The 12,321-nt window shown below is 38.9% G+C and overlaps 1 protein-coding gene across 2 annotated transcripts in view; it reads right to left on the reverse strand.

The window, feature by feature from the left end:
• The window catches only part of LOC126092532 (zinc finger SWIM domain-containing protein 8 homolog), a 503,186-nt gene that overhangs the window by 67,674 nt on the left and 423,191 nt on the right, over positions 1-12,321 (reverse strand). For both annotated transcript variants that reach the window (XM_049908174.1, XM_049908164.1), the window contains exon 15: positions 8,544-8,655. In XM_049908174.1, coding sequence (XP_049764131.1) covers positions 8,544-8,655 — 112 coding nt within the window. The remainder of the gene's footprint in view (positions 1-8,543; positions 8,656-12,321) is intronic.

The following is a 12,321-nucleotide window of genomic DNA, read 5'->3' on the forward strand; positions in this document are numbered from 1 at the left end:
ACAGCTTAGAAAGTAGAAGAGAGGTACTGGTGGAAGTAAAACTGTGAGGGCAGGTCAGGAGTCGGGCCTGGAAAAATCAGTCAGTACAGCACTGGCTCATGAAAGACCTAAGTTCAGGTTTTGAGTCCTGGTCCCGTACACCGTTTTAATCTGCCAGGGGGACGGGGGGTACAGGGGACAGGCAGGGGGAGGGGGGGGGGGAGGGAGGGAGGGAGAGAGAGAGAGACAGAGAGAGAGAGAGAGAGAACATACAGTAAATAGTTTTTATAAGTAAGTAATCTGACAAACTTTCTCCATGGAGTTTCTCATCCGCCCACCCCTCCCTCAAAATTATACAGGCCAATATGGTATCTCCCATTTTCTGCTACTTCATAAGCACACGTAAGGAAAACAACATAACTCTTTCTCATGTGCGTGCTTTAACTGTAACAGGACAGCACCCAACAGCAGTTCTGTCAATACAAAACATATTTTCCTCTTGTAATTATATGTGACCACAGATGACAATGCCTAGACGTTTCAAATGACTTCAAATGTTGTTGTTGTTGTTGTTGTTGTTGTTGTTGTCTTCAGTCCTGAGACTGGTGTGATGCAGCTCTCCATGCTACTCTATCCTGTGCAAGCTTCTTCATCTCCCAGTACCTACTGCAACCTACATCCTTCTGTATCTGTTTAGTGTATTCATCTCTTGGTCTCCCTCTACGATTTTTACCCTCTACGCTGCCCTCCAATACTAAATTGGTGATCCCTTGATGCCTCAGAACATGTCCTACCAACCAATCCCTTCTTCTGGTCAAGTTGTGCCACAACCTTCTCTTCTCCCCAATCCTATTCAATACTTCCTCATTAGTTATGTGATCTACCCATCTAATCTTCAGCATTCTTCTATAGCACCACATTTCAAAAGCTTCTATTCTCTTCTTGTCCAAACTATTTATCGTCCATGTTTCACTTCCATACATGGCTACACTCCATACAAATACTCTCAGAAACGACTTCATGACACTTAAATCAATACTCGATGTTAACAAATTTCTCTTCTTCAGAAACGCTTTCCTTGCCATTGCCAGTCTACTTTGTATATCCTCTCTACTTCGACCATCATCAGTTATTTTGCTCCCCAAGTAGCATAGCTCCTTGACTACTTTAAGCGTCTCATTTCCTAATCTAATACCGTCAGCATCACCCGACTTAATTCGACTACATTCCATTATCCTCGTTTTGCTTTTGTTGATGTTCATCTTATATCCTCCTTTCAAGACACTATCCATTCCATTCAACTGCTCTTCTAAGTCCTTTGCTGTCTCTGACAGAATTACAATGTCATCGGCGAACCTCAAAGTTTTTATTTCTTCTCCATGGATTTTAATACCTATTCCGAATTTTTCTTTCGTTTCCTTTAGTGCTTGCTCAATATACAGATTGAACAACATCGGAAAGAGGCTACAACCCTGTCTCACTCCCTTCCCAACCACTGCTTCCCTTTGATGTCCCTCGACTCTTGTAACTGCCATCTGGTTTCTGTACAAATTGTAAATAGCTTTTCGCTCCTTGTATTTTACCCCTGCCACTTTCAGAATTTGAAAGAGAGTATTCCAGTCAACATTGTCAAAAGCTTTCTCCAAGTCTACAAATGCTAGGAATGTAGGTTTGTCTTTCCTTAATCTAGCTTCTAAGATAAGTCAAATGTTTTACACTTTGAAAAACTGTCAGTAAGAACTGCACTAAGGCAAAGTATGAGCAATACATGTCAGGATTACATGCGTGGGCTAGAAAACAGTGTGAAACAGTTTACACACACCTAAGTTTAAGGACAAGATCTCGCCTTTTTTGTTTTTTAGAAGAGAAAACACACACAGGGAGTAATTAGCAAAGTTGGAAAAAAAATATGTCAATTACGAAACAAGTTATTCAGGTACAATGTACAGATACTGTACCTCTTGCCTTTCTAAATTTCCAGTTTGTTTCAACTAACATGTCATGTGAGCAGACCATAATGTGTTCAGTTATACAAATCAGATAGATTAATTTAATTAACTGTTGTATTTGTGCATACTTGCAACACACATACTTATTTGTTTACTCTAGTATTTCCATATTGTGTTCTAGAGAGAGGTGAAAAAAAAAAAAAAATTGAGACTTTCGATTCCAAAACCAATTATAAGTTTTTACTAATAGGGTTGGGAAGTGGAAACAAAAAAATTGGAATAAATGGTCTTGCATTTACAGACATACTACCTCAAAATGTGACATCTGCTGTAACACAAGTTAATATTTTAGAAAAAATATCCAGTAAGTCCAGTTTTAGAATTTCTGCAAGGGAAAGAAAATAATAATTTACTGAATATTAAGAAATTCACTGAAATTTCTGAAAACAGTTATTGACCAAATAGAGAAAGTTAAAATATTTTAAGTATTTTAACTTTCTTTAGGGAGATAGGCAAGAAAATTGTCTGACTGGATCTGCTGTAAAAGACAGGAAAGATAAAATGCAAAGGGCACAGAGTATAACTAAAGACCTTAACAATAAAAAATGCGTGTCTAAAATTCCAAAAATTAGGCATTACAATACAGTAGGGAAGTTAGAATATCTATAAGCAAGTGAATGCCTAATATTAGACTATAGTTCAGATGAATTCAAAGTACTGCAGAGGTGAATCTTTAGTAAAATATTAGGCCCATGAGAAACTATGGCATTACTAATTATGAATTAATGATGAAATTTATCAAAACATAGAAAACATAACAGAAATAATGAAAAAAAGCACACTGTTATATATTTAATGCAAGACAGTAGATTAACCAAAACTACCTTCAAATATATGTTGGAAAAAAAGTCAACGAGTTAGATCCACAAAGTAAAAAAGGAATTACAAAATAAAGCTAAAGAAACAACAGACAGAAGTGTTTAGGGAAGAAGTATTGAAAATGGAAGGATTACATGATAGGAGAGTGAAAAAACTAGTCTGAAGTGGTTAGAAGACAGCAAGAAAAACATAGTGAATGGATGAAAGAGTATAGGGAGGGGAGAGGGTCAGGCACCAAGTAAAGGGGCACTCACACAATCAACAATTTTGTCAAACCATAAATATACTGACCATCTGAGGGTGCATATCAACACATTGTCAATACTAAAAATATTGATGAGCACTACTGATGGCCCCAAAAAAGATTCTCAGTATTGTCAATATGTACTGAACATGTGAGGTTGAGAATCGACAGTTTGATATAATATTCGCCATATAGTATTTGCAGAACATCATGAACCAAACACAAGGCTTCAATACATTTATAGTTTACCACTTTAGGGTGGTCAATGGAGGACACACTGTGACACTGCTTTCTTTATTCTTTTGAAAACACAGTGTGTATGTCTATTGGCTTGTTGAATTACACAGCAGTGTAGAATAAAGCTGTATGTGAAAAGTACGCCATATATATGCAACGAGTAGTAAAAGGCCTGCAAAATACTTGTCATCATCACCACTTTATCACAAGACATAAAGAAATAATTTATGTTAATAATCTGAATATATTATTGTAAAACAGATACAATTACTTCATATATTTCAATATCACTTTTCCTATATGTGTTTGCTGATATTGAAGCACTAAACTTCAAACATTAAAATGACCTGCCTGTCGCCACAAATATTAAAGTTACATCTAATCTCTTCGGCTGCCATTTTCATTAACATATTTTGCTTCTATACTTTATGTTGCATAACCATTAATAATTTGTCTGAAGATGCAAGGCTCATTCAAAAATAGTTTACGAGATCTTTTGGGTCCACGGTTATGATTTTAGTCAGTAAATTAATATGTGACAAGTGCTCCTCCCCTCCTCCAGCCATTCTTGGACCCCACTGCATTTTTTTGTTTTTGTTTTTTTCTGTTGTTCACCAGCTACAGCTGATATAATTTCAGCACACACGGCTTAACATCATAAAATTACATCGCCAACTGACAATATTATTGGGGTAAGAGAGTCACTTCTATATACTGAAGTTTTGAAAAAACTAATATTGTCAATAAATACTGAATATGTGCCAGCCCCTTAAGGAACGAAATTGTCACATAGTCCTTAGTTGGCCCATTCAGAAGAAAATAATAATAATAATAATAATAATAATAATAATAATAATAATAATAATAATAATCTACATCTACGCGATTACTCTGCTATTCACAATAAAGTGCCCGGTAGAGGGTTCAATGAACCACCTTCATGCTGCCTCTCTACCGTTCCACTCTCGAACGGCACGCGGGAAAAACGAGCACTTAAATTTTTCTGTGCAAGCCCTGATTTCTCTTATTTTATCATTATGATAATTTCTCCCTATGTAGGTGGGTGGCAACAGACTGTTTTCGCAATCAGAGGAGAAAACTGGTGTTTGAAATTTCATGAGAAGATCCCGTCGCAACAAAAAAACGCCTTTTTTTTAATGATTGCCAGTACAATTCACGTATCATGTCTGTGACTATCTCCCCTATTTTGCGATAATACAAAATGAGCTGCCCTTCTTTGTAATTTTTCAATGTTATCCGTCAGTCTCACCTGATGCGGATCCCACACTGCACAGCAATACTCCAAAACAGGGTGGACAAGCATGGTGTAAGCAGTCTCTTTACTAGACCTGTTGCACCTTCTAAGTGTTCTGCCAATGAATCGTAGTCTTTGGTTTGCACTACCCACAATATTATCTATGTGATCGTTCCAATTTAGATTAGTTGTAATTGTAATCCCTAAGTATTCAGCTGAATTTACAGCCTTCAGATTGGTGTGACTTATCGCTTAATCAAAATTTACCTGACTTCTTTTAGTACTCATGTGAATAACTTTACACTTTTCCTTTTTCAGGGTCAACTGCCACTTTTCGCACCATACAGATATCTTATCTAAATCATTTTGCAAGTCATTTTGATCATCTGATGACTTTACAAGATGATAAATGACAGCATCATCTGCAAACAATCTAAGACAGCTACTCAGGTTGTCTCCTACATCGTTAATATAGATCAGGGAGAATAGAGGGCCTATAACACTTCCTTGGGGAATGCCAGATATTACTTCTGTTTTACTCGATGACTTTTCCATCTATTACTATGAACTGTGACCTTTCTGACAGGAAATCATGAATCCAGTCACACAACTGAAGCAACACTCCGTAGGCACGCAGTTTGGTTAGAAGACGCTTGTGAGGAACGGTGTCGAAAGCCTTCTGGATATCTAAAAATATGGAATCAATTTGACATCCCCTATCGATAGCACTTATTACTTCATGAGTATAAAGAGCTAGTTGTGTTTCACAAGAACGATATTTTCTGAATCCGTGCTGATTATACGTCAATAAATCGTTTTCTTCAAGGTACTTCATGATGTTCGAATACAGTATATGTTCCAAAACCCTACTGCAAATCGACATTAGTGATATAGTCCTGTAATTCAGTGGATTATTCCTACTTCCCTTTTTGGGTATTGGTGTGACTTGAGCAATTTTCAAGTCTTTAGATACGGATCTTTCTGTGAGCGAATGGTTGTATATAATTGCTAAATATGGAGCTATTTTATCAGCATATCCTGAGAGGTACCTGAATGGTATGCAATCTGGACTGGATGCCTTGCCTTTATTAAGTGATTTAAGCTGCTTCGTTACGCCGAGCACATCTACTTCTATGTTTCTCATCTTGGCAGTTGTTCTTCATTGGAATTCAGGAATATTTACTTCGTCTTCTTTGGTGAAGGAGTTTCGGAAAACTCTGCTTTAGTGGCATTTTCATCAGTGACTTCACTGTTGTTATCGCACAGTGAAGGTATTGACTGCGCCTTGCCACTGGTGTGCTTTATGTATGACCAGAATCTCTTTGGGTTTTCTGCCAGGTTTCGAGACAGAATTTCATTGTGGAAATTATTAAAAGCATCTCGCATTAAAGTGCGCACCATATTTCGAACTTCTGTAAAACTTTGCCAATCTTGGGGATTTTGAGTTCTTTTAAATTTGGCATGATTTTTTCATTGCTTTTGCAACAACGATCTGACCCGTTTTGTGTATCATGGAGGATCAGTACCATCACATATTAATTTATGTGGTATATATCTCTCAATTGCTGTCAATACTATCTCTCTGAAAACATTAAGACTGTTTCTTCAAAAAGGCGTTAACAGCATTTTTATCAACTTTTTTAAATAGATATACTATGCTTTTCTTTTTGATGGTTGTAGGTGTTACGGTATTCAGCCTAGCAGCAACTGCCTTGTGGTCATTAATCCTTGTATTCGTCACAATACTCACTATTTGTCCATGATTATTTGTTGCTAAAAGATCAATTATGCTTTCGCAACCATTTACGCTTCGAGTGGGCTCATGAACTAATTGTTCAAAATAATTTTCTGAGAAAGCATTCAGTACAATTTCGGAAGACGATTTATGCCTGCCGCTGGCTTTAAATGTATAATTTTTCCAGCATATTGAGGGTAGATTGAAGTCACCACCGACTATAATTCTATGAGCGGGGTACTTATTTGAAATGAGACTCAAGTTTTCTTTGAACTGTTCAGCAACTATATCTTCTGAGTCGGAGGGTCGGTAAAAATGATCCAAAATTAATAGTTTAGTCCGGTTGTCAGGTATAACCTCTACCCATACTATTTCACACGAACTATCTACTTCAATTTTGCTACAAGGCAAACTACTTCTGACAGCAATAAATACTCCACCACCAATTGTATTTAATCTATCCTTTCTGAACACTGTTAAATCGATTGAAAAAATTAAGGTTGAACTTATTTCTGGCTTTAGCGAGCTCTCTGTACCTACAACTATTTGAGCTTCAGTGCTTTCTATTAGGGCTTGGAGCTCTGGTTCTTTTCCAACACAGCTACGACAATTTACAGCTACAATACCAATCGTTTCTACAACTACCTGACTGTGTTTTACTTGTCCACTTTTAGACGGCTGTCCCTTCCGTGGTTCCCTAAGACCCTCTAACCTAAAAAGCCGCCCAGTCCCTTCCACACAGCCTCTGCTACCTGTGTAGCTGCCTCCTGTGTATAGTGGACTCCTGACCTATTAAGCAGAACCCGGGAACCCACCACCCGATGGCACAAGTCAAGGAATCTGCAGCCTATATGGTCACAGAACTGCCTGAGTCTCTGATTCAGACCCTCCACTTGGCTCTGCATCAAAGGACCACAGTCGGTTCTATTGATGATGCTGGAGATGGTGAGCTCCGCCTTAATCTCGGAAGCAAGACTGTCAGTCTTTACCACTTCCGCTAGCTGCCCAAAACCAGACAGAATCTGCTCCGCTCCAAAGCGATACACGTCGTTGGTACCAACATAAGCCACCACCTGCAGTTGGCTGCATCCTGTACTCTTCATGGCATCCAGAAGCACCCTTTCCACATTCAGAATGACTCCCCGCCCGGAATGCACATGGAGTGCACACACCGGCTTCCTTCCCCTCCTTGGCAGCCATGTTCCTAAGGGCGCCTAACGTTGGAGCTCCCAACTACCTGCAAACCCACCCTCTGTGAATGCCCAGACCTTCGGGGCACAGATAACGCCCGAAACATGTTTGTCAAACGAATCGGGGAGACCCTACAATCGGCCCCTCGGAAAGTTTTTCGCTGCCTGCCTGACTTTGAAACGATCTCCCATTCAACCACAGGTGAGGGGTCAACCTCAGTGCAGGCAGTACCCGGGGTGGTCACAGCAGTGGACTGATCGGAGGACACGTGAGACGTGCTCGACATCCCTCACATCCCCGTGTTCGATCCGCCCCAGTGACGCCCTTTGGCAGCAGCCTCAAGCTGTGAGATGGAAGCCAAAGCAGCCTGGAGCTGTGAGCGAAGGGTCGCCAACTCAGCTCGCATCTGTACACAACAATCACAGTTCCTACAGATTACTGCAGTCGCTCCTGTTTGAAGATCGTAAAAATATGTAACAAGCGAACAGTGTACTCGCCATATTATTAGCAGAAACTAGCGGTGCGCTCTCGCTGACGGTCTAACCGATATCATAATAATAATTTTGCCATTCTTTATATACATCTGTAAATGAATGTGTGTATCTGATAGATATAGGTTCCATTCGCACTTCTCTGTGGATTATAATTTTAAGGTTAACCATACACACTGCTCCTTCATTTTTTCTAATATTACATATCCACCCCTCCAATTAGTCACTGTCTTTTCATATCTCTTTGAATCATACAAAGAACCTCCTTTATGGTGAATCTACAATCCATTTGCCCAGCTACAGGTCACACTCACTTCCACTTCATTTTCATTACGTTATAACATAATCTTTCACTCCAGTCTGTTTCTTGATCCATCTGCTTTTTTTCCTATCTCTTCAAATAATTTCCAACAAGCGTATTTCCACTACCACTATACACTCAGCAACTAAACCACTATTCACTCAGCAACTAACAGAGGTACAATCTACCGTATTTTCAGAAGTATGCCCACTCAAAATTATGTCTGCATAAATTTAAAAACAACATCAAATCATAATTCCTCAGTTAGTGTAAAGCACTTACAGCCAGGGGCAACATCTGGAAGCAAGCCATCTGATGAAGTCCCAACAGAGTTGACTACTGCCCCTAGAGGAGGTTCTGCTGAGCTCTGTTCTTCTTTTCTTCGACCCGAAACCTGTGGACACAACCAATGATAAGTTGTATGACTAATTTTTCCCTGAAAGATGACCTGCAACGTTTGAAACAGATGTCTTTTACACTTTGTCAAATGAGGGGTTACTGTAAAAGAAGCAGAGTAGCATTTCTGTGAGTCGAGATTGTGTAGTACACATTTATGTTGCTAGGTGTGTATAGCACAACTCGTTGCCAGTTCAATGTCACCTGTGTTGTCAATCTGGCTTTTTCCATTCGCCTGCAATGATTGTTTTTGCTAGCGATATTTTGCTCTTGTTTTGTCTTTTATAATGGAAAGTCTAAGTAAACAAGGTACAGCTGTAAAATTTTGATTTCTACTCGGTAAAAATGCTGCTGAAACTGTTTTAATGTTGAAAACAGCTTACCGAGATGACACTATGGGAAAAACTCGAGTGTACGAGTGGTTTGTTCAGTTCCAAAATAACAACATGTCAGTTGACAACAAACCTCTTTCTGGAAGTCCATCGACTGCCCGAATCAACGAAAATATTGAAAAAATTCGAGAGCCTGTGCTCACATACTGTCTACAAACAACTGATCAAAAGTCAGATATTAGTCTGTTATCTTGGAGCTCGGTTCAGTGAATTTTAACAGAAGATTCGGGAATGAAAATGGTTTCTGCTAAGTTTGTTCCTTGGGTTCTGACCAACAATCAAAAGGAATGTCAAGTTGAAATGTGTCGTGCTTTGAAACAACAGCTTGAGATTGATCCATATTTTCTGTCAAAAATGTTGTCAAGTCAAAGCAAACATCTAAACAATGCCAAAGGCGTAGTTCATTCAGACTTTGTTAGCCCAGGCCAGACAATCAATCAAAACTTTTATTTGGAAGTTTTAAGACGATTGGGCAATAGTGTCTGTTAAAAAAAGACACAATTTGTGGCAGACAGGACAACAACACACATGCACACACAGCCATCTCTGTTAGACAGTTTTGGCTAAAAATGACACGGTTCCAATACCCCACGCATCTTACTTGCCTGACCTGGCTCCATGTGACATTTTCTTATTCCCACATGTGAAAAAGGGCACGAAAGGATGCTGATTTGACAACATTGAAGAAGTCAGGGAAAAAACAAGGGAGGCGGTGTCAGCCGTTTCCAAAGATAACTACAAAAAAATGTTCTGAACATTGGAAGCACCAGTGGGGGATGTGTATTAGTTGTAATGGAGAGTATTTTGAAGGGGATAAGGTTGTTTTGTAAACAATTTGAAAACATAGCTTTTAAAAATAATTCTGGTATTTTAAGGTTAAACTTATGCAATTCTTTAAATTTTGCAAATAATGTTTTTTCACCCAATTTCTTATTTTTTAGTAACGTCCTACAATAAGCTTTCGTGTTTTTAAGAATATTATTCTCTGTGAATGACTATTCAGGTCCTAATTCAATGGTGGATTTGATTCCACAGATAGGTCATCTAGCAACAAAATACAATCATTTGTAGGCAGATGTCACTCCTAAACTCTTGCGACCTCCTCCTTTCACCATTATGCCCTGCATACCCTACCAACTGTAATTCAGTAATGTATATTATACAGCATTCCAAAATAAATCAGAATGAAAGGGAATTAACATTTCACATACAGGACTGCAATAGTTTATCTTCACCCCCCTCTCCCACCCCCTTTCTTTCTTGCAAAAAAGAGGAAAAGTTATTATGACACATGCAAGTCGACTGTGTTGGGCAGTGGCCCATTTGGGGAGGGAGGTGGTCTCCCTATGACCCCCCCCCCCCCCCCCCCCAATGTGGAGTTATACAGTTGATAATTGCAGGGAGCAGGAGCTCTCCTGAACACGAGTACGGATATCGAGAAAACAATGAGTTGTGCAGCAAAAGACACATTGGAGCAGAAGGAAGAATTAAAAGAGAAGAGACGAGTAGTCACCATTCAACAACACCCGCACCAAATAACAGGGGAGCTAAAGAATCCGACAGCACTCAACTCAAGTATGTGTGACTATTTCGATTTAAATAAAGGATCTTAGTCCCTTCCTCACAAGGGGCTTTGGAGATAACATAGGGTTGTAACTGACTTAGCACAAAACTTATGCAAGAAAAGAGTAATAAACCAAGGGAAAATCTTTTACAAACAAATGTAAAGCTAATATTTGATCAAAACAAAGGCAACAGGTAGCAAAGTGCTGCAGTAGGAGCATTTTGTGTATTTGTTGAGGGACTTAATGGTAATGTAGGTAAATACCACCTCATGGCCTTGGGGAAGATACTATTTACCTCAGATCCTGAGTACATGCAGAAAACCACAAATGTCACAGATGTGGGGAAAAAAAACAGAATTAGGACCGATGTATCAACAAGTTTGTAGAGAACAACCAGCTACATCAGAAACAGATGGTAGCATTCATACCAACCACAGAACACACTGGCAAGGAGTTACTGGAAATGTAGATCCTCAATCAACAGAGTCAGAGTTGAAAGAGGCAATTCGATCTATAATTACGGTTACCTATGTATACAGAATGATCAAGAGAATAAATGATTTAGAAACAACGAACTGCATACCCTGGCAAACGTGTGTGGTCACATTCGCATCATAGTTCTTACCGGAATACGTTATGATACATGGCCTGAAGTGTAATGTTAGACCGTACTTACCCCTAGTGAGGCAATGTTTTAAATGCCTTCGTTATGGCCATCTTAGTAATCAATGTCAGTCACTGAGTTATTGCAATCAGTGTGGAGGGAACCACAAGCCACCTCAATGCACAAGTGAAATAACATGCTGCGTCCATTGTAAAGGAGAGATAAGTCTTGCCTAATATATCTCAAACAACAACAGATTACGTAAGTGTCAGCTACATAGAACATATACTTTAAGGAATCTGAAGAATATGTAAACCAAAGATCTTAGCTGCTGTGACATGGAACCTTGGTAGGAGTAAATCAGATTTGGAGAAAGAGTTCCCCTGTAAAAAGTATTCAGCACAGATTCGTGACAACTGTTCATAACAGCAAGCCAAAACAAATAAAGACTACTCCAACTCCACGTCTTCTTTTTGCAAATATAAATTTGCCACTATCTCCTGTTAAAGAGAATCCATATGCACCATGACCATGAGCTCCTGAACCACAACAGGCAATTACACTAAGAGTGGAGGATAAGAATATGGCTGATATTGAACAATTGGTGGCTAATATGACATATCTACTAACACAGTTTACCTCATTAAACACAGATAGTTTGGATCGAGCTAATATATTCAATACGATTGCTTCAATGGTATCAAAAAATAAATATGGATCAGGACAGAAATCGGTTATAGTTACGCTCTAGACAGAATAACAGATATTCAAGTTCCCCAATGGAATGCTAGATTCTTATACGCTAATATAGAGTCGTTCATGCACATACTTCATACTAATGACTACTCTATCACTGTTATAAGTGACACCTGGGTTAAACCAAACATGTCTACCAAATGTTGAGGATACCGAGTAACAAGATTGGATCAAGAGTATGGAGAAGGTGGATTAGCCTTATTGATTAGTACAAAACTCAACCATATGCACGTAGTAACGAATGCCAATTCTCCATTGTATTTGTATATCGTCCCCTGGCATGCAGCAATTTTGAACAACAAATGCACACAATGGTGCAATATACGCCAAAACCCTTCCTAATATAA

This window comes from Schistocerca cancellata, chromosome 1 (assembly GCF_023864275.1).
Source record: "Schistocerca cancellata isolate TAMUIC-IGC-003103 chromosome 1, iqSchCanc2.1, whole genome shotgun sequence".
Classification (NCBI taxonomy): domain Eukaryota; kingdom Metazoa; phylum Arthropoda; class Insecta; order Orthoptera; family Acrididae; genus Schistocerca; species Schistocerca cancellata.